This window comes from Chelonoidis abingdonii, chromosome 4, assembly GCF_003597395.2.
Source record: "Chelonoidis abingdonii isolate Lonesome George chromosome 4, CheloAbing_2.0, whole genome shotgun sequence".
Lineage (NCBI taxonomy): Eukaryota > Metazoa > Chordata > Testudines > Testudinidae > Chelonoidis > Chelonoidis abingdonii.
In genome coordinates, this window is record NC_133772.1 from 129390147 (window position 1) to 129414205 (window position 24059).

Sequence of the window (24059 nt, forward strand, 5' to 3'; positions counted from 1 at the left end):
ACCTCCCAAGGATGGAGGATGAGAGTCGACAGCAAACCTGTCAGCCACATTAAAATGTTCCCTTTTTGTGAAGCTCTTGTAAGAGGAAAAAGATAGTAACAACTTAAATCCATTCTAGGCCTTCAAGAGTCAAGGCAGTCATGTAATTTCATTCAATGAAACATCATATGATAATAAGCAGCAATGAAATAAGCCACATATAAATCTCCCGCTCACTGGAGCGCCACATATATAAATCCATTTATCAAGGATTACTTTGTAGCTCCTGCCATAATAAATCATTGGGAAAATGTCTTGTGCTTGCTAGCAGGCTCGGGATTTTGAAAGACAGGCAGGCTCTCTCTTTTGGGGTAGAGTCAGAGGAGGGAGTCATTTTTACTGAGCCAGCCTGAGAGTTAATTAAGAAAAATGTATTAAAAAAAAAACACTTTTTTTTTTTTATTGTCTGCCCTCTCCTCAACAAAAAGTATCAATCATAAACAAAGCAATATAAGAGCAGCTCTAAGGACCTGATCCAAAGTTCAGAGAAGTCAGTGGAAAGACTACCATTGACTTAAATAGACTTTGGATCAGGCTTCATTTCATCATCATCATCATCTACAAAAGGCCGATATTCAGGCCTTCTTTCTGCTTGAAGTAAATGTTTCATGTAGGCTAATCCCAGATAAATAATTGTTTTCTTGTATTATCTAGATCTTTCACTACACATGGTGGGCTGTATTAAAAAGATTAAGCTCTCCAAAGTTAACTAAGAGCCTTTGCTAGAGGGTACTTCGGTTTTCAACTCTACAAGAGATCAATGCACCATACTGAAATACCCCGTGTAGATATGCATCTGACGAAGTGGGTATTCACTCACGAAAGCTCATGCTCCAAAACGTCTGTTAGTCTATAAGGTGACACAGGATTCTTTGCTGCTTTTACCCCGTGTAGCTGCACTAATCCGTTTGCCTTGCCAGACCCAGTAGCATGTCACCCAAAGTTGATTATTCGCAGCCATGAACAAGGAACATATCAGAGAAGTTTTTGTTCCAACTTGATGAGCAAGTGGCGGTCAAAAAGGAGTATGGGGTAGCATGACACAGTGATAGGAGGCGCTATCTTTATGCCATTTTACTTTATTTATTGGAGCCAAACTGAAAATGTATATGTGAAACGTCCTTACGGGAAAAGCAAAATGCTTTAATGCTACTTCACTCCAAAGGACAGCTTCCTTAAGGTAACAATAGACAAGCGCATGCTATTCAGATTTGCAGCATGTAATGGAGCACAACATACCTACCCCACACCCTTCTTTCTCATTGGATCATGTAAGAAAGTAGAAAATAACAAGATGCAGGCAATGCATATTACTGGATCAGGACTCTTTCCTCTGCTTCTGCTTTTGATTTTTGCCTGCTCTTCGTACCATCCATATCTTCTCTCTTCACACCAAACCATCCTCTTCATAGCCGTAGGGTACAAGAACCTGAATAGAACAGAATCAAGCCATGGGCCCAAATTCACCCCACTGTAACTCCACTGACTAGATAGCAAGGACCAAAAGAGGTGGTAAGCAGCTCTGCATTATGCAGTCATCTTCTTTCAAAGGAGTTAAACCAGACCTTGATCTATATAATATATGGTAAGTCAGACAATGGATATAGCAGCCATCTCAGAAGTGAAGAGAAAGAACAATCTGTGCAGGCGCAAACCTAGCCAAGGTCAGTAACAGAAATTTGTTATTGTTTAAAGGATCTATAGTGGCTTATTGAGAAACCTTTGGGGATTCACCATCCAATTCCAGGTAGCCAATAATCTAGAGGAAGTGCAAGAATAGCTCCGGGAAACACCAGGAGGCTAAGCTGCTCACTAACACACCTGCTGCCCTGAAAAACTCCCACTGCCCTCACCCCTTTCATCCACTTCCTATTTAGAAAAGGGAAATTTGCTTTATGACCACCCAGCCCAGCCCCAGTACTTGGTCACCATGCGCAAAGAGAGGCCACGTGAGACCACACTGACAGCATGTCATTAGGACAAGCTCTACTAGCAGGTAGATGTCTACATTGCAAAGACCACTACCATGTTTGGAACCCTACCGACTCCTGGTTGGCAGCCTCAATAGATTCCAGGCTTTGCGACCTTGAAGTAGTTCTTAAAGGTTAGGAGTCAGGTTTGTTGGCAGGAGAGTGTGGGGAAAGTTTGCACAGCTGCTGCCTGTGTAGTACTGTCCTGTGGCTAAACAGAGGACTTCAGTCTCCAAGACTGCCATTCTGTCAACTTTCTCAAGCACTAAACTCACACACATAAGTTTTTAAGAAATAATAGATATCAGAAAATGCATGTTCCTACTGAGGCCATGCACTACAGGCTAGCTTTCAAAAATCAATACTCGGACTTCAATGAACTATAACAATGGAGCTTCTAATATCTGAAAAACTTTTAGGAGGAAATCTTGCAGCAGTGCCTTACAAAGGTGGATTCTTGAGAAGTCTCCCATGCAGAGCATTTTTCACAGGCATCACAATCACTGCCCTTTAACACCAGTGATTATCTGATACCATTCCAGGCTGACCTCACATTCCTTACCCACCTGAAACTCCCATTTAAAGATAACAGGAGTTTTGGGTGCACAAAGAATGCAAGATTCATTCAGGGACAAAAAGTGTCCAACTAATGCAGATCAAGACAAGGCTGTTCATAAATGCCTGGAACTGATTTTGTTTCAATGCCATATTAACTTTAATCTCAGTTGCATGTGGACCCAGAAGGCTAGTAAAAAGTCCAATATAATTTTTTAGAAGTAAGCTAGTAGGTTAATTTTTCGGTTTAAAATGGACAGCAACAGTTTTGCAAGCACAAACATTCTGTTGTCCACGTGGATGGGATCAGCAAGCAATTATTGCACATATTTCAGATACACTCAGAAAGGCTTATAGATAAGGCCTGGGACTGGAAGTCAGCAGATTTTCTCTCTTTCTCACTCTGTCATAGGTAAGATAATGTCCAAAGTGTAAAAAAAAAAAAAAAGGGGGGGGGAGAGGAGGGAGGATAATGATGCATCTGTAAGGCTCATAAGGCTGTTGACACTAAACTCATTAAAGTTTGTAAAGCACTTTGAGATTCCTACTTGGAAGAGAACATACAAGGATAAAGTATTATTTGTGCTGTTCTAAAGAAATACAGTACATATTACTGCAAATCCAGCAGTACCATTTCATGCACCATTAAAGTTTACTACACTTCTTAATCTACTCATAAGCACTTCAGAACCTAGATCTGTCATTTGAAGCATACAGATGAGCCTTCATCACTGAATTACCAATTGGGTCAACTATATACAGCACAGAGTGAATATGCACTTATTTTTTCCATTTCTGCAACATTATGAATTGTGCTAAAGTTTTGAACCGAACCCTGTTTGTATTTTCAAAACTCTGTAATTATGGGTCTCCTAACTGCTTGCTTTCCATCCTTGCAGGACTAGGGCTCCATATTTCAGCAGGTTTGAAACTGTGACAGCATGTTTATATGCACTGAAAAGCAAAGATAGGCCGAGCCACAAAGTTCAGGTCTAAACTTTCCCAATGGTTAAATCAGAGGCTTTGCTGCAGATCCATCTCATGTAAAAATACAGACTTCCCTTCTCCACCTGCTAATATTAATGAATCTGTGTTAGTTACAGTTCTCTACAATCAATTCTTGGCTATCAGTTTGTGGTCTATTGATAAACATATAGTCTTTATTATTTTTGAGGCTCCTCTTGCCTGTGGTATGGTCTTGGTTTAAATCCAGATATGTAGGCCTTGGTTTAAAAATAACGATCAAATCCAAACATTTTCATCCTTAACATATTACCCAGTCAGGAAGTTCTCTCATTTTAAATACACAAAGCACTAGATTGTGTTTCGTATACAACTCTGACTCCAAACCCATCCTTCGCTTTGAGTGGTCAGAAAATAAATACCAGACTCCCTATTTTATCCAAATAGGACTCAACAATAGGCTGGAACTGCAGTTTTCCATCAGAAAAATTCCCCATTCAAAGGGACTTAGCTGGATGATTAAAAAGAAAAATAGAAATACTTCCATGTGGGAACAAGTTAATCAGCTTTTGTTTACATGACCTACTCCTTCATAGGCAGGACCCACAAAACAGACAGGTCATCTCCAAAACTACAGTGCAAGCAAGGCTACTGATCAGCTGTTTAATACATTTAACAGTTCTATCACAAGGTTTTGTCAGAAGCTTAACCAAGATTTTTTAGATGTGACTAGCCACTTTGGGTACTGCCCATTTTCAAAAGTCTGACTTGAGTCACCTTCACTGAGCACCTGTCCTCTGAAAATCAAGTATCCTTAAGGTATCTCAAGTTGCGTAGTCAAAAACAAGGCACCCAAAACAACTAATCCCTTTTGAAAAATCTTGGCCTATAGCTTTAAAAACAAGCAATAATAAGTGTGTGTGTGTGTACACATACATGTCCTTCACCTGTTTACATCTTCTTGCAACACACATGCAGCATCTGCCTCAATCTGCAACAATGCTTCTCATTTCACTGAAAAATTATGTTTCTAGGTAAAATCTTTCCATCTAGATTTGAAAAGGAAAAAAAAAACCCACACACATGAAGGACATGGCTTTCACTTTTACCAGTGATTGACCAGTGCAAGCATTTTTTCCCTTTAATACATGTTGAAACCAGTACATTAAAATTAGTCCATCAGTCTAAGGTCTCTTAAAGAGGGTTTAATTTGTACTTATTATTTGAAATATGATTTATGAGATTCAGTTTCTCTTTCCTAACATCGCTCAGCTGCAAATTAGTACCTGACTGAATTCAATAATGTATTTTACCCCCATAGGATCTGCATGCACAGTTCGAATAATTAAATGGTGCTCATTTGGGGCAATCCTTATTTTCCCCCTTGCTGCTTGGTTTTACATATAGAAAACATTTAGTGTACTAAACAAACAACAAACAGAAGCATAATTAGTCCTTTCAAACAGAGAGGTTGTTTAACTTAACTAATTGAAAAGAGATAAAGCAAAAGCTTCCACTGAATGGCTAGCAGCAGTCACAAATGCCACTTTTCTGAAGTTCATATTCCAGTAATTATCTTTTATACAAAGAACAGTGACTCACAAATCTATTTAAATTTTTTAATGAAAAAGCTGCACAAAAAGAAATCTGATAAAAAAGCTTTTTGTGTCAACTTAAATCTGAAACAAGGTCTTTATGATTTGTGGGAGTGGAAAGTCATTAAGGTTTCAATTCCAAAGGAAAATTAAGGCTTTTAAACTTCCCATAATACTCACACTGACAACCTTTCATACATAATTGCTGAGGAAGAGTTACTGTGGTCTTGTCACCATTTTAATGATTTGCTAGTATACTGACAAATATATCCTCCCTGTGAAATCCACCATGCAAACAAGAATGAAAGCCAGGGTTGGCTAAAGAAACATTTGGTTCAGACAGACAGCAGACTGGATCTGATTACTTTTAATTCAAGACTTATTAGGTGTTAACAAATTAGAAAGGTCAGAAATGGAGCAATTAAGGGACAAGGTGGGAGTTTAGTTGGCAAGGCAAGGAAAAGAGTCTTTAGTTATTATAACACAGACATTATTAGCTTTTGGCTGAGACAAAGAAAAACACAGCAGTTGAGGATCCATTTCCTTCATGACTATGGAACTGTGTCTGAGCCTAAACTGCATTAGCAAGTCTTATGTTGTCATCTCATCATAAAAAAAACAAACCTGAGTATAAAATTTAGGATCACACATACTCATAAATTAGATACGGTGAAAGACAACAACTTCCACCACCAGCTATTTCTCCCCCCCACCCCCAAAAAATTGTTGCTTTTTAAGTCTACTAGGACATAAGTTTACCTGTTGTGCATTTGTCTTGCCTGTCTGTTATTGGTCTGGACAGTGGTGGTTATTGTTCTTTGTCTCATTAACCTGAGGACTTCCTTTAAGAAAAGTTTCTGTTTGCTAGTAATATTTAACATTAAGATGTTGGTAGCACCTAGAGGTCTCAGTCAGGTCAGGCCTCCCCTCATCCTAGGCAGTGTATATGCTATAAAGACCCCTTCCCAGAAGAACCTGATGTCCTGTTTCAACTTTATTGATCCATAAACTGGGAATTCAGAGCAGCTGAGGATTTTGGTTACTGAAAAAGAGAAGAACCGCTCCTGGCTAGCTCTGAAAAATGTGTTTGTTATTATTTGTATTACAGTTGTGTCTAGAGGCCCCCTCTGCAGTCAGGTCCCATTGTGCTAGGTGCTGTACATGTTATAAAAGGCACTTCCTTTCCTGAAGAGCTTAGAATCTAAATGTACAGACAAAGGAAGTATTATTAGTCCCATTTTACAGGTAGTGAACTGAGCCACAGAAACTTTAAATGATTTGCACAAGATCTCACAAGAAATCTGTGGTCAAGACAGGATATGTACCCATGACTTCCAAGTTCTAGGGCCTGAGCTACACGACCACCTTTCCCTCCCGCAACTGTCCTTATAAAGGCTTAAAATTACAGCAACAACAACAAGATCTTTAACCACAGAGCAAGAAAAACCCAGGTTTTTCATTTGGTTTAAGAGATGACAGAAGGAAACAAAACAGCCACAGCAGATTAGACTTCCACAAAATCCATAAATCAAAGCAAATAAAACACAGACCCACCTACAAAATTTGTTCAAACATACTGAACTGAGTATCATTCTGTTCAAATGCAGATATGTAACAGCCTGGAGGACTGCAAATTGCAGAAGAAGTTACAGTGAGAGGTGGAATCTTCAGCAATTCCAAGAGAGAGAACATCTCAACAAACAGGGCATGCATTATCTTGTTTCATGACATCAAAAAGGAATGAGAACTGATTCCCATGTTTTAAGAGGTGGAACAAATAGTTAAGAGGATGACGAAAGAAAAACTTCTGGAGAAAACTGCATTGCAAATGTTATCACATTTGCAAGAGAAGATCCACAACAGGAGCGGAACTGTGAACTGTTTATAGTGTCAAAAATCATGACTGAAAGAGTGAATAATTCAAAACCAAGAAAGCAAGCATGACACACATGTAATAGCAAAGTATAGACTTATCAGGGGTCTACAAAGTATCAAACAACTCTACTCACTACAGTGTTGGGTTTGAGTAGCTACCATCATCAAGAACAAGAGTAATTTTTACAATATGCCACCTTTGTGGGCCACATGAACCACTGGTGAAGGTCGTATAACCTACAAGTATGTAGCACATTCAACGGAGAACAAGCTTTAAACTCAATGGAAAAGGATTAAGAGCTCTGCAGATCTAAAGCATAGATCAACCTTGTATTCAGCTTCTGGGAAATTTACAAATACGAGACTGTTTCTACAAATGCAAGCACCAAAAAGAGGGAGAAGAAAGAGCAATCAGGAAGACAGAAGAACACTACTGTCTCAAGTACTTTGAGATCTACTGATGAAAAGCACTATATAAGAGCTAGGTATTGTTGTTGTTATCAGAAATATGCCTTAAGTTTATACGTAAAATACCATTTTCTTTATAACTCTGTGAAGAGCTAAAATGATTGCGCACCTGAAAAGGATTACTTCTGGCCAGGACCAGCGCCAGGGTTTCTCACGCCCTAGGCACACGGCCATTTCGCCGCCCCCCGCGCTGATCCTGCAGCTCTGGTGGAGCTGCCGCAGGCATGCCTGCGGGAGGTTCACCAGAGCCACGGGAGCAGCCGACCATCCGCAGGCATGACTGCGGCAGCTCCACCGGAGCCGCGGACCAACAGACCCTCCGCAGGCATGCCTGCGGCAGGTCAACCGGAGCTGCCTGCCGCCCCCCTGGCAAAATGCCACCCCCTCAATAATCCTGGCGCCCTAGGCGATTGCCTAGGCTGCCTAAATGGTAGCGCTGGCCCTGCTTCTAGCCCCGTTACCATGTTAACAGGGTACGCATCTACTTGCCAAAAATTAACAAAGGTGTTCCAACATAAAATGTGGGAACTTTACTATACTGAAAATGGATCCACGGGAAACATACATTATGCTAAATGTGGGGTGGAGATGGAAAGCCGGTGAAAGAATCAACACAGCTATTGAAAATAAATAAACCCCTTTAATAAAAAGATGTGGCTCAAACTCCTGGCCTTTCATTAAGGAACTGGAGAAAGTTCCCATTGCACATAAAGGCTAGGTCTATACTGCACACTACTGGCACTGGCATTTCAGGCACATGTAGGTACTCTTGGCCATCCACCATCTTGACAGATAAAAGGAGACACAAAGTCAGTCCATCAGTGGTGCTTAGCAATGATATGGGAAAAGAGCCTGATGCGTGAGCAGCAAACCTTTCCACTGTGGCTACAGTTCCACTCGCCAGATGGAGGTTAAAGCACACTCTGCTTCCTGGCTCACCTGCAGGTCTCAGCCTAGGCTCTCTGGTGGCTCTCCATGGTGACTGCACCAACTTGAACCCGGCTTCTCCGAACTGAGCAATTGTGGGCAGCATTTTCCCAGTTGTCAGTGGGAATGCTGAATTTCTTTGCTTGACCTTCTCACTGTATCAGAGATTTGGCCTTCCTCTGCGTCGCAGGCGATTCTTGCATTGGTCATAGAGCACAGCCTTCAGCAGACGATCTCGAGACACGCGCTCCATGTGTCTCGACCCGCAAAACCCGTGAACGTCCAGCGTAGTCTGCATATACTGTAGGCCAGTTCGCCCAAGGATCTCAGTATTGGTGATCCATTGATCCCAAGCAACTCCAAGGATTTTTCTCAAACATCAGAGGTGGAAACTCTTCAATCTCCACTTCTGCTTGGAGTCCATAACCCAACTTGCAAAAACGTAAAGAAGAGTACTAAGGACACAAGCCTGATCCTTTGTGTTCAGGATAAGCAACTTCTTGTTCCAAACACGTGAAGTACGTTTGCCAAAAGTGACAGAAGCTTTGCCGATTCTTGCATTGAGTTCCCTATCAAGGTTAAATGAGCTGGTAAGAATTGAGCCGAGATAGCAGAAGTGACCCACATTATTCAAAGCTTCATTATTGACTTAGATTTCAGGTGGAATGATGGTATCTTCTGACAGGACAACTGTTTTCTTGATACTGATTACCATGCCAAACTTGGTGCATGCATCAGAAAACTTGTTCATTACAACCTGCAATTCATCGGATGAATTAGAAACGAATGCAGCAGCATCTATAAAAAGCAGATCCCAAATAGTAAGCTGGGTGACGTGCCTTCTGCTCTGGAATCATCTGATGTTAAACATGTAGCTACATGCCACAGTGAAAAGCAGGCTACATCCACACTGCGGTGTGTAACTACACGTGTTAGTGAAAGGCTCTGGGAGAGGGAGGCAGCGAGGAAGGGCTCTGGCAGCTGCCTTACCCTGTTGCCTCTCCCCCACCAGAGCTTTTCCTCACTGCTGGAAGCCATTCCTTCCTGCAGGGAAAGATTCCAGCAGCAGGGAGGCAGCAGGTTTACAATTTTTATTAAAGTTAACCTTTAAAATTAAATATACACAAGTTAAGAGGGAAGGTACTGTACATCTGGGGTCCGGCTTGAGTTATGAGGGATTACGTGTATCGGTTACAAGGATGACATATCACATAACCAGCATAGACCCAGACTGGGGTGCGGGAGTTTTTAAAGCATCAGTGGATAAGTGGGCTTGGGTACGCCACCCATGAAATGTATTAAGAGTCCAAGTCAGTATCGGTGTAGTGAATAAGTACATGGATGGGATGCCTCTCTTGATTCGTCAGGGAAGGAAGTGGGTTATTTCCCTGGTCTGCGGTCTCGATTACTCAATGAGGTATTGGCAGTGTTCTGTAATGTGTTCCGTATAAATGTCTCTGGACCACCTGATGGTGTCGGACACCATGAGTTGTCTCCTGAGCCAGGTGTAGTGTCAACCAACTCCACGTGCTCTCAGTACTGGTTCATTGTGGGGATCCCACGAGCCCAGGGCTCCCATGATCAGGGCGTGTATCTGGACCTCATAGCCCTGGGCTCTCAGGGTGTCAGCCAGTGGGGTGTACTTTACTACACTACTCACAACAACAGTGTAGATGGGGGAGGCACTTTATGGGCATGAAGAGTGCTGTGTAGGGTACATACCCTAAGGGTTCAGGCGAGTCTCTACTTACCTAAACAATGCTTCACCTTCTATACTGCTGTTTGAACCTGTTCTGGAGTGTGTGTAGTGTATGTACTCTACACACTGCCATAAGGAGTGAGCAGTGTAGACGTACCAATATAAGGAGTAGGTAATGACAGGAGAGGTGTTCATGGGACAGGACATAATCAATGATAACTAAGGTCCTAGAACACAAGACATATATCGTAGTAAGCAGTTGCACGTGAAAAAGATGCGAGTCTTCTAATGCATGTCTGACACTTAATGGTCAAGTCAACGCAAGGAATGCAGGGTGCAACCTTATATTTGTAATACCTGGTATCAGCCTAGATTCTGAGGACTTTGGTTAGAAAACTTTGGTAACTCCAACCAGCAGACAGATATCAGATAAGGATACTGACAGCAAACTTTTTGCTACAAATGGTTTCCACAGAAATATTGAGCTTCAGGGATTGGAAATGCCACAAGGATAACCTAATTTTTTTTTAAATAGTTGTTGCTTTTTATTGATCTGCTTTGACTTGTCCTCTTTATCCTCTCCCTTTGTTTTTGATAGAATCATTCCTTAGTGACAGCTCAAGGCAACATCAGTCCTGCAGCTTACTGCACAGAGCAGCATGCTTACCACACAATACAACCTAATTTTCTTATATCGGGATGCACCAAGCCCACAGGCAGAGTGGGGCCCTAGCTTATGAGGCCACACTCTACCTCACCAGGAACCGGTTGGTGCCTACTGCTCCAGCTCTAGTCCAAGCAATGTGAAGTACGAGAAGCCTTATTTTGACTCCATGGTGGTGATAACTTGAGCCCCCTGGGAAACCCAGAAGTCCTTCCCCCGTTATTGTGAGCCTAGCTGGGCTCATGCAGGCTCCCCCCCCTCCTCCATCCACTAATCCCCTAGTTTCCTACATAAGCACTTAAGCTCTGTTTCCCTATTGTGAGACCAGATCCCCAGCAGGCATAGCAGAGCGGTTTGGGGCAGGTGCAGGAGAAGAAAGGAGATCAACACACTGTCTTGGGCCTTACTGCAGGGGGTAAAGAGGGCAACTGAACAGTTTTGCAAGGTGTCGCAGATTTGCTTGAGCAGGCCCTGCAGTCAGGGCTCGGTTGACACTACAACATAAGATTGCTAGACTATCACCCTTCTACTGTGTGATCTTTAGTGTGCACCTGACCTGGTCCCTGACTGGAGCCTACCATCAGGGACACGGTAGCCCATAGTAATCAAAACTGCCCAAGCAAGCTGAAAATTTGGCACCACTAAAGTGGCTGTTGACAGGGGAGGGGGATGTGCTGACTGCCAGCTCCTATGGCTTCGAAGGCTGCGTTCCCTAGCAGAGAACCAGCGCTACTGGTTACCCTCTCCCAGGTTGAAGTCACCTCAGAGTACAGCCATCCGAGCTGGTACAGAGATGAGTCCAGGCCAGTGAGTCAATGCCGATGAGTAAGGGTTTGTAAGATCCGGACCAGGCCTCAGATATCCTAAGGAGTGACTAGAACAGCATTTAAAATCTGCGCTGGATGATGGGATATCTGGTTTCAATGAGGATGTTGAATATCACTCCTGTTCATATACAGCTAGACTGGGTGTTACAACGTAGGGGGAGTACGATGCCTCAGGGGGCACTCTCCCCCACATGTACCCACTGTGCACTAGCCAGTTGCTCTTCTAGGTGCCCAGCACCACTCCTTGAACCTATGCAGAGGAGGGGACAGGTGATTTGCTCTGAATAACAAGGGCCAAGCAGTCCTTGTTATTCTGATCAGCTCTTGCAAGGGCAACATAACCTAGGGGGCCCCTCTTTTTCTGTGGTCCCTGTGCACAAAAGCCAATTGCAACATGGCCCAAATGGTGCAGATGGACAAGACAACAAAGGTGTCATATATAGCGTGCAATGCAGCACTCCGATACCTCAGTGGTAAGTGCTTCATAAATGCCTATATATACAGAGCTACCCAGAGATCATTTCCGAGTGCTGTACACCACGCATCCCATTCACAAATAAAAGCGCTCATTAGAAAAATGTAATTGCTGCCGTTTTAAGCCTCTGTCAGATGAAGGAGCAATTTACAAATGTACATGGGCAACGATGCTTCTGTTACTATGGAGAGTCACGTGTTGGCATGATTGCTGATGCGGGAGACGGAGTTAACCTTCTTCTTACTTCACAAGTCAGTAGGCAACAGAAAGGCAGATTCTCTGAGACAACGCTACTTTTTCTGCCAGTAGTTATCTATTTGTGGAAATGGGTCAACCTCCTCGTGGTGGACATGTTAGTGTGTGAGTGCCTAGTAGCGCTGCTTACAATTTTCTGTCCATTACACAAGCAGTGGAACGGCTGCACATAACTACTTCTGGCAGCCAAGTGTTTCATGAATTGCAGCAAGTTAACCACAAGGAGAGGATGACATTCTGAGACAGGGCATGATAAATTCCAACTCCCGGACAAAAGGCATCTTTAAAAATAACCATGCAAATGGGAACACAAAGCTATGCAACCCATACAGGTAAAAGCTACGGATGTGAGTTCTGGCGCTAAGTCACCCCAGTACTGCCAAGGTCAGCAATGTCATATGCTTTGCAATGAGATAAGTTAAGGACAGATTGCCCATGAGTGAGGATGGAGTTCAAGCATTAATTGGCTTTCCCTGAGTCACAGCTTTAATACTATTTGACACTGTTCTTTAATCTGGTAATTTCCCTTATTCTGCTGCTTGGAAAGTGTATCGAAAATGGTTGTGTCAATTTAAGCCCATCGGCTACTAGCCCTTTTCTCCTTTCCTGCTGCCCTCCAGAGAACCTGCACCTAAGGCAGGCCTGAGGCAGAAAGATGCCCTGGGAAGCTGGGACAGCAATAACAGGCCCCAGAGGAGGTGAATCTGAGGGAGGTATGGGCAGAGTCATGAGCTCCACACCCTCTCGCTGCTCACGAGCAGGAGAGCATTGGTTACACCTTCTCACTGGTAGCAGGGGCTGCTGGTCACTGTGCTGTGCCCAGTGCCTCCTAGGGCATTAATCCAAAGGTATGAAAGACACCAGACACTTAGGTCGTGCATTCCTCATCCCTCATTGCCACAAATTATCCCTTTGCCTTTTACTGGCCCACTATTACCTGCTACACCATAGTGACACCTCTACTAAATCTCAACCTGTTTTAAAGGCCATGTCCCCCACAGTCCCCATTCACTGGGCACAGCAGGACTGCATTTTGAGTTACAATACCTGTCGCTTCATTAGATCGCTGTTTAATTCGATCCTCTGCTTTATCTGATCAAACGCCTCCAGAGGAACCAAATCATTTACATGGCAACAAGCACAGTTTACATCCCTTGTTTTGATTGCTTTTGACAGGTGTAAGTGGATAATTCCATCAAGAGCCATAGAAAATTGCTTTTTAATCAATACGGAGTTTTCCCTCCTAGGGGACATCTCATAACAGTGAAAGGTCTCTTTGGAAGAGAGGCCAAAAGTATTAATGACTGAAAGAGAAAGAGTTGAGAGATGCAAGGCAATGGGATGCAAATTTCTAAAGATGACACCAATTCTGGGGGCCCAGCTTAAACATCTATGGCCTGATTTTTAGAAGTACCCATAACTCCCAGTGCAAGTTTAAAAGGAAGCCATGAGCTCAACACCTCTGAAAAAATCAGGCGTTAGGTGTCTCAAGCTGGTCACCCAAAAAATGAGGCACTCAAAATTAGTGGACAATGAACATCTGGCCTGAGGAGACTCAAATCACATTCTTGGTGGCAGTGTTTGAAACCTGGGCATTTTTTAATCTTCTATTCACAGACCTGGATAAAATTACAGAAGATTTTAAAACAGGTATTCTGCTCAGGTCGTACATTTAAAATTTCAGCCCAGGGCAACTTCCATTGTTATCATGAAGGACTGTAGCCCATATTCTACAATGCTAGAACTATTGCCACGTAAAATACAGCAGCACCAAAAAATTAATGTTTCTTCTACGGCACTTTGAAGAGAAAGTGCTAAATATTATTAGAATAAGCATATTAGATTTGAAGCTTGAGCCAACCTCAGATCCAACAACTTCACATTTGGATCCAGGGCTCTAGTTTGGCCCACTCTAAAGAAAGAGATTTTTGTGGAAATAAGATCCAGATCTGGGTTCAGATTTCACTGCCCTTGCCATATAATTCATGCGGATGAAAGAGAGAGTGTGCAAGAGAGCAGAGTCTGATTTGAGTCCCTCTCCAAAGAAAATTTTACCGTAAAAACGAACTTTTGGGATTCCATCAGAGCTATAGAAAAATGTCTGTTTTTTCACTGTGTGGCAGGTGGTCACTAAGATACCTTAAATAATCCATATCCCTTGTTTCCGCCAGACCTTGCCTACCCTACCTCGTTCTGGTCTCTCAGCCCTCATTAATGCACCCTAGCAAATGTATATAATGATTGCAATACTCCGATAACAACAGAGGACTTTGGCCCTACAGAGAGCAGAATGGATAGAGGGAGAAAGAAGATAAATACCAACCCGCAGGGAACAGCTCTTTAAGCGACATTTCTTTGCTACCATTTTAAACAAAATATATTGTCCCCTCTAGGTAAATACATGAACATTTACAACTGGGAATCGGTAAAACTAGTGATCTTTCCACCCCCTCGTCCTCAGAGATAATTCTTCTTCCATTGAAGAGGATAGCAGTGATGAATTATTACAGCAGAGACATTAATCAATAGCCTAATTGCGAAAGGCACAGATTTCCTACAGACTTTTCTGACCACTCAGGTTTTTTAGAAAGTTGACCTAGCTAGAGCTGGTAGCCAACTGGAATAAAGCACAGGACACACAGGAAACAACAAGACAAACTGAGAAGCAGCTTAGGCACCCAGAACAAACAACTTCAGTGGGAGCTGAGCGTGAACGTCTCAGGACAAAATTTGGCCCTTCGGAGAAAAATGAAAAGCCCTCATGTCTCGTATGCACTGGGATTTTGTCCCCATCTCATCCATCAATTGCTAGTGTGTTTGCACCGGTACAAACCTCTAGTGTGGACAAGGAAAACCACAATTTGCATTTACCCTTGTTTCAAGCAGAGTTAAACTGGACTGGTGAAAATCACAGCTGCCCTTGTCTTCACTAGTGATTTACACCATTGCAGTACACTGGTGATTGGTCACCAATGGCTGGTGGTGGGAAAAGTTCCACACACAGACAAGGCAGAATTGTTCTACATTGGCATCAGTGTCAGCTGTGCAGAGTCCCAGATGTGCACACAAATCCTATGGAAGCCAGTTGTCTTATGTTTTCAACTGTTATTGGATAACAGCAATAAGGGTCGGAGCTAGAGTTTGCTAAAGTCAATAGAAATACTCTGACTTCAGCAGTCTTTGGATCAGTCCCTGAGAGTCTAATTTCCCACATACCTTACAGTTAACAAGCACACGCACAGGTAAGCAGCAATATGAAATATCATTTACAGTAAGGCCAGACAGATTTCTATCTGGCTTTTTACAGAATATCCAGAGACATGGTAGATTTTATACACGCTTCTAGTAAATTTGGGGTCATCACTTATCTTTATTACCATTATTACTGCTGTTGTCAGTAGTTAGTCACTGAGCTCTGGATACTTCTCTGATAAAAGGCCTACTAAGATTCCCTTGCACCACAGAACTGATACACTTCTAAGGAAAGAGAATGGGAGATAAGAAAAGGGAAAGTGTGTCCTCTGTTCCTATGTCCTCTGCTCCCTCCACCACTCGTAAAACCCCTTCAGCTTTCTCATGGCTACTAAAATTAGCCTGAATTTACCTGGAGAATCTATCATTTCATGTACATCTTCTCACCTCGGGCCTGATCCTTAATCCATTGAAGTCAACAGGAGGATGGACAGTGAATGCTAGATTATGCTCTTGTGCTCAGTCCCACTTCTATAGGCTTGTAGGAGAAAGGGAAGGCAAGGCTGTGGTTTAAACCCTGTTCTCTTGTACAGACCTCCTTCAAATCTAATTTATTGCATGAGACATGAGTTGAATTGCCTCCAAGTGCTTGACTCTTTCACAAAACCACCATCCAACTGAAATCACTCTGCTTAATACATAGGAAAGCATGATCCCCACATAAAACCTGAGTACTCTTACTCCACATCCTATCTTAGGCTCCTAGAGCTAAGAAACCATGTAGGGACTGTTTTCTGTCTGAGTAGCTGGGGAATGGGCAGCCTGGGCATTTTTTAGTTTGCCTAGTGCCACAAAAAATTAAAACCTAGCACCAGTGCTTCTCTGCAACAAGACACTGAGGAAGAAAGTGAACTCTACTCTCCTCCTTTTACGTCGCTCTATCAACCTTCAAATTTTCCCCCTTTTTTTTTATCCAAGGAAGAAAAATCAATCCAAAAACGTAAAGAAATTTGAATTCCACCTTCTCGTGCTTATGGTACAAGAATCACCAAGCGGAACAAATGGACAGAATCCACGATGCAAACTGTTTCTGTCTCAGCTCAACCACAGACTCAACTTTCTGCATTCTTTACGTTCACCTGTCTCGCTCTTCCACATTGCAGCAGTCTTACCAGAATTGCAGCACACAGTCCTGAGAGTGCCTCAGCACAAGACTTCATGCTGCCAATCAAAGGTTGCCAGATAAGAGGCTGTATTTGCATATGTATTCACAAGCTTTTCCAAAGGCACAGGGCCTTTGCTGAATACCGATGCCATTGGAGAATGATAACTATGCAAGTCATTTTACAGCTTCACTACTTAACTCATTAGATCAGGTTTACTGGCATCCGTACATGGATTATTACAGAGTGTAGATTATATCTGCCCACTAGCTGACACGACACTATATAAATTCCTGGTAAAGAGTCAGTGTCAACATTTCCCAAAGAGACCATCCTAAGCATTTCAAGTCAGGCATCCATTAAACAGAAGAACCTAAACCTGTCACCACTTCTGAAAAGTTTTCCCTAAGTCCACACTGCTCCTTCCTGCAAAAAAACCCAACCCAGGCTGCCCCCCCACCCTACACACATGAAATCCTACCAAACCTACTAGTCCCATCTCCTCTACGTGGGTTATTTACACTCAGAGAAATGGAAAATGAGTTTCAACACAGAGTTTTCTTGGATTTATCCCATCAGGGCAAAGTTCCACATACACACCTCATGGGAGAGAGAGCCCAAGGGGTACATCCCCTAATCTCAGGCTTTCCTCACCCTGTCCGATACCAAATATCCTGAGAGAACCTCTGGAAGTAAAGGGTATCTATGCTGTGTCTCCTTGCTTCTGCACCGCAAGGCACTCATCTCTTTACAGTTCATGTAGCCCCTGCACATTCCATGCAGTCCAAAGTTTCCCCAGCTACCAGCATCAAACGGAGGGGGTAAGGCAGCATATGTAGTACAGGGGGAGTGGTTGCACAGCGCAGAGTGAGAAACTAGGCAAGTTATCACACAAACTGCCGTAACTTGTGTCAATTACCCTGTCAAGTGGAGAATCTAGCACAGTGGTTTTCAACCTGTGGTCTGCAGACCTCTGGGCATCTGCTGACTATGTCTAAGGGGTCTGCAAAAGATAGCTGTTACCATAGAACAGTGGTTTTAATCTGTGGTCCACTGACCCCTGGGGGTCTGCAAATTATGTCTACGATTTCCAAAGAGGGCAGCACTTCCATCCGAAATTTTGTAGGGGTTCACAAATGAAAAAAGGTTGAAAACCACTGATCTAGCAGCCCTGGCTCATGCACTCCATAGCACTGTACATTAGTGGGGAGTTGGAGGGGAAGCTTAGAGTGGGGAGGGTTGGAGAGAATGGCATGCACTTCCCCACTTCCATGCCCAGCTTGGCCCTGCAGTTGCAGACTTTCCTTTTCTTGTGTAAGCAGAGAGAGGCAACTGAATTCTATCTAATGTTTTTCTACGGCGCCCATCACCATGGCATCAGGGCCTTCCAGGAAGAATATTTTTATGCTTTGCATTAGCAAATAATCCAATTCATGAAAACATCTGGTTTCCATGAATGGGCTACGTTCAGCCCTGGTGTCACTCTGTTGAAGTTAGTGGAGTGACACCTAGGAGGACCTTGACCTAGTGTATCTAAAAGACTGTGTGACCCTCCTCCCACAAAGAATTTAGAATTAAAATGGTTTTTTTTTGCACAATGCACATCAGCAAAGCATCTGAAATGCAAACAGCAATGCTTTCTGAAATAAGATCTACAATTCTGCTTTGAAGACATTTTAAAATTCTGCTTCAACTTCATGAGATGGTAGAGTAGCGGGAGAAGCAAATGACTTTTAAGATGCTGAGTATGTCCTGCAACATCTGAGGACAGCACCAGCCTCTAAACCAGCAATCCCTGCCCTAAGTTAAATGGATGTAATGTGTTCAACTATTTCAGTGGAAAGGCAGCTATTGCAAGGGAACTCGGACCACGGCAAGTTAGTGAAGGATAACACTCTTCAGAATTGAGCTGATAAGCGCTGAGTGACCTCAAGTCTCACTCACGTTCTTTGGGGCCCTGAGGCTTACCCATAGAACATCAGGACCTGCCTATGTCCTCTGCTTCCTCCACCACTCGTAAAACCCCTTCAGTTTTAAGGGACAGTTACTTGGCAACGCTGCCAAGTCACCCTATCTGCCCCCTCCTGTGGTTCTCCCATTGGAGGGGTGATCTACATCGATCCCTTTGTAAGTGTAACATTCTCACTTTTGGAACATGACAAGTTGAGAACATCAGTCAGAATCAACTCCCCCGCTCCTCCATTCTGACATTCCACTCAGCCCTTGCTGCTGCAAGCTGGTGGTGCTGAGGCTGCAGTTTCTAAGCTTGGAGAAGGAGGATGCTGTAGTTTATACCCCATATACCACAGAATATTCCAATCCAATTTGGATAGTCTGGTGGAAAGTGGCATGAAGAAGCTGAAATGCTAGCTGTTGTGTATGAGTCCAGTTTGCTTCCTATTGGCTTTTCTCATGAACTGCACCCTTTAGAAGTTCTTCCTGTCAAATTTGAAATCCTCTTGCATCCCAGACTTCTTTCCCTACAAATCTGGATTTTAAGGACATTCTGGGGATATGCTGGTAATATTATTATCATACTATTTTACAGCCAGTTCAATATAGACTTTACTGGGAATTTGCCTGCCTGAGAAGAGCAGGATGACGCCTGTCATCATTCCATATTGGGATTTTTCTAATTGTGACCACACAGTTGTATCAAACATAAGTACAGTTTCCGTTATAGACTGATCCCTGCCCCTCTGATTATTTCACAAGAGGAAAAGAGGGAAGCAAAAGAGTTAAGCTAATTCCTATACACCGAACGCAGTCTTTAACTACAAGGCAGTGCTCCGTTTCAGACAGACTGCCAGTGAAAGCCCCATGGAGTTAACAGGTGATGCTTTTATCCATTAGCTGGCAGATGAGGACTGTAATAATTCCAACATCCCAACTATGCTTTTATCAAGCTCATCAAACTATCAGGCAAGCAGAGAAGATAAAACAAAACACTAAACAGGAAAAATCAATGTTTATTTAATTCAGAAAACACATAGTCAATTTGCCTGCCAGGACTTAAAACAAAAAATAAAAGACCATCCCACAGCCCATTCCATTAATAATGCATCTGATGAGCATTTAACAATAGTGTAACTACATCAGAACAGCTCCACTATGAACTAGTTATCAGATTAACAGGTTTAATAAAACCACAGAGAAATACACATTTCCCAGAAGATCACCTGCTGTATTTATTATCATACAATTACTACTCCTTATAATAAATGATAACATGCATTCCCATGGACTCTTCAGGATGGATGCACTGTCCGAAGGTCAATGCACTAACCCCCACAACGCCTCCTTAAGACAGGCATCTCCATTACACAGGTGGCAAAGTGGAGGCAGAGTGGTTACAGTAACTTGCCCAAGTTCAGACAGGAAATCTGTGGCAGAGCTAAGCACAGAACCCATGTCACCTCACCCCAGTTGTGTAAACACTAGATAGCACTTCCTCAAACAGAACTAGAGAGAGGGAGGAAGTGGGGGAACAGACTTACCATTGAGACCATTGGGGATACTCCTGTGGTGAAGGGGTGCAGACAAGTCATCCATAGATCTCCTTATTCCTCCAGCCTTGTTCTCGACAGGTTTGTGATGGTGGAGGTGATGGTGATGATGATCTGGGCTCCCTGCGCTCCCAGTGCTGGAGGTGCTACTCCCATCCCCCACATCCCTGGTGCCAGAGCTCCCATTCAAATTGGTCAAACTGGCCTGGCTGTCTATAGAGCTCCTAGAGCCAGCTCCATTTCTCTCTTCATCTAGCATGAGGACTATCTCCTTCAGCTCCATGTTCTCCCTCATGAGGGACTCCTGCTTTGCCTCTAGCTCCTTCAGCTTCTGTTGATATATCCCAACTTCTTTCCACATCACACTGGCCGTGTGCCTCCCAAACCTCTGCCATTCCCGGGACAGTTTTTTGCCTTTCTGCCGGTCATCATCCAAGAAGCAGCAGAGCTCTCTCAGTTCCTGATTATCATCCTGTAATTTCTGATTCACCTCCTTCAGCCCCCTGATCTCATGCAAATGAACCTGCAGCCTCCTGTTTACATCCTTCATTAAGTTGCCATGTTCCACCATTAAGTTCATTTTTTCATTTTCTACTTTCCTCAATCTTTTCACCAGCTCTTCCTTGCTCCATCTCATCATCTCCTCTTCTGAAATTTTGTTCAGGTCTTCTTTAGACCCTTCCAGAGAATTTTTTGCCATATTTGAGTCTAGATATTGTTTCTTCTTAAATAATAATTATAATAATAAACAGCGTTTTCTGGAAGTAAAATTTACTGTAACATGTTGGACAGGGAGAAAATTATAGTTCTTCAGAGAGGATGGGGCCAGGAAAAAAACAGCAAATTCACCTTGAAAGATTTGTCCCCCATATCAAAAACCAAAAAAAGGAGCGATCCGATTCAAAGCTTTAGAATTCTTTTAATTGTCTCCAAAGTGAATCAATCGACTTACCCCAGGAGAACACAACACTAAGTGGAGTCTAATCAGCAACGGTCAATCTTCTTGGATTTGTTCATTTCACTTCTTCTTCTACAAAAATCCCAAACCCACCGATTTCCAATAAACAGTACAAATAAAATAATAAGGGCACCATTAATTCCTCCAGTGCAGACCCAGCTTTCCCGATCCGATCCCTGTCCACATCACAGCTGCTGAGCTAGGTAGCTGGTTATTTAAATAACATGTGAAATAGAAACCTGTCCCTCCGGTTGTTTGTTTTGCGTTAATTCCGAGGCTGCTGTCCGGATGATGTCAATGCCTTTGTAAACTGCACGTAAAAAAATTCATGACAAGAGGTGGTGAGCGAAGGAGCATTCCTCTAATGGCACAATCATCAGAAAGCAGGAGCTCAGCTACAGGGCTTGAACTAGTCCCACCTACTTCTGGGGAGGAGAGCGGAGGTGGGGCCCCCCTCCAGTATTGCAAGAGAGAAAGCACAGCACAAATTTATTGAACAAGAGGCTTCCCCCACCTCTTACCCGGCTGCTGCCGAACACAGACAGTTTTTTGCTCCGGGAGAAGAGGATTACAGAAGCAGGGACCTCCCCCCGCAGCCTGATTGGGTGTCAGAAGCTGGGGGCAGGGACCTTGCCATGCTCCAGACTTTTCAGGTTGCATTCGCTATGCGCCTCGGGTCAAGTTACTGGGGAGAAGTGGTGGCTCCCCTTAGCCAATGCGAGGGCTGCAAAGCGCTTTCAAAAAGCAGGTACAAAGGGAAAGGTAGGGCAGCCTCGGCTCTTAAAGGGGCCGCGCTCTCCCTAGCAGCGCCACACACACAGCCACCCACCCTCCCACCCCTAGGAGCGTCTGTGCCCCGGGATCTGCCTTTGCCAGTGTCTCTCGGGCTAACCCAGCAGCCATGTGTCACCGCCAGGTTGTGTCTGAAGGGAGCACAGGGGACTCAGAGCCTCTGCTCCCTTATTGTATGTCTGTAAATGGCCCCCTTTCTTGCTCTCTCCCCAGCAATTGCTGGTGAATTTGGTTTATTTGTGCGTTAGGTTTGCTGTCTGGGTTCCATTATGAGTTATTCATTCTTATTTGTTTATTATTGGTTTGTTTTATCCCCGTTTATTACCAGGATCCATATGGGACAAGGGATGTGGTGTAAGAACCCTCCCCCACCCCACCCCCCTTGATGCAGGAAAGCAGGTGGGGTATGTGGGGAGGGAGGTCAGGTGATCTTTATTCCAGCAGCAGAGATTTCCCAATTCTGGGGATATTCCTTTTGTTGTGATGGTGCCTTGGTAACCACAGTGAATGGGAAACATGGTGCTGACCCCGGGATTGCTAGCACAAGCAGGCAGTGTCACAACAGCTGCAAAAACAACCCATGGCTTGTTATTCGGAAGGTTTCCACTGGTCAGTCCAAAGCATGTGTCTTGGTCACCTACCAAAGTGGCACCACCAAAGCTGAGGGACTGCGGTAGATCACTTGGGTGGCTTTCTATCATTTTGTAGGGCTCCGTGACATCACAGGGATGGGTGCATTGTATCTAGAGAGCTAAATAACCAGAGAGGGGGAAGCAGCCCCTCCTCTAACTCCTGCCCACATACAGCTGAGGCTACTCTACCCTGTGTAAGCCTCCTCTCACAGCCTCCATTCTGCTAGCCCTTAGCCTGTGCAGCCCAGCCCCCTGTTACACAACATGCAGCCCTCTCCTCAGCCCCATTACATTCGATAGTGAGGTCACTTCTCCAGCCACTCTCCCCCTAGAAAGCCTTCATCCTTCTCTGACCCAGTGTGTGTCCGCATTTGGCCACACCGCAATACAGCTTTGGAACCAAGTCAGTTTTCTTCAGTGCATGTCCTAGTGCCTCCAGTCCGCTGATTCCCACTCCTGTAGCTGCTCCTCTAGCTGCAGTTGGGCAGCAGCCTCCTGTGACCTAAGCCTCAGCTACAGTAGTTCACTGGTAAGTGTGTAAAACATTGCTCTCAGTGCCTTCTCAACAAGATAGGAAGCTGTTAGAGTCCCCAGTTGGGGTGGCTTGGCTTGTAAACTCAAGCTATCATGGTTTATGCTTTTAGTTCTGAAGGCCCCTGGTTCAATCCTTCGTGTGTCAGCCAAGATGGTGGCCATCACACCACCAGTATGGCTGCCTAAAGGGGGAGGCAGCCCTGCCCCCAGGGAGTTGGGTTTTCTTACCATACAAGCTAAGGTACTGCTATACCTCTCACCACAATGAGGGGAAGGGAGACCAGTACTTGTGACACACAGGGCCTTTGGCTAACCTTAGACATTTCTTTGACCAGCCTTTACTGAAAGATTACTTAGTACTGGCCAGAGGGATCTGGCAATACTGGTAGGCATACTCAGCTGCTGTCTAGAGCAGTGGCCCAGATAGCAGAGTGTGTGGGGACTGGATTGGACTGCTTCTCAAGTGGGCAAGGTGGAAAGAAATGAAAAGCACGGGAGTGGGCTAGGTCAGCCTCAGATATTTGCATCTTCTCAGCCCACTACCCAATAGGCTACAGTAGGGGTGTTGGCTGTGTACCAGAAGAGACATCCCTTCCCCTTTCATAGCCATACCTCTTTACAGGGACCCTCTTTCCATCCACAGCCTGTGGGGTGCTCAGCTACATTCTGAGCAAATTCACATATAACCCCCACCAATGGAGGGTGTTCATGAGTTTCTGCAGCAGCAGCTGAATTGCACGATTCCTAATTGTCCATAGTTTTAAAGGGAAAAATACAGAAAGGGCATTTTCTCCTACAGAGACCACTATTCCTGACATACTGCTGGTTAGGAAGAATGAGCTGGAAGCCAAGAAGAAGCTGGTCATAGCCGGTAACAGCAGTACTGCTTAGCTGCAATATATTGAGTGCTTTCGGAGGAGCAAGGATAGCCTTGGAAGGCAAGTGAGCAACCAGCTTTGGCTTGAAGTCA

At 43.9% G+C, this 24059-nt stretch overlaps 1 protein-coding gene across 3 annotated transcripts in view; it reads right to left on the minus strand.

Annotated features, from left to right (window-relative positions):
* Nucleotides 1-21636, minus strand: part of CCDC85C (coiled-coil domain containing 85C) — a 176795-nt gene extending 155159 nt beyond the window's left edge. For all 3 annotated transcript variants that reach the window (XM_032775284.2, XM_032775283.2, XM_032775282.2), the window contains exon 1: nucleotides 20165-21636. In XM_032775284.2, the coding sequence (XP_032631175.1) occupies nucleotides 20165-20873 (709 nt within the window). In that variant the 5' untranslated portion in view covers nucleotides 20874-21636. The remainder of the gene's footprint in view (nucleotides 1-20164) is intronic.
* Between the last annotated feature and the right edge of the window lie 2423 nt (nucleotides 21637-24059).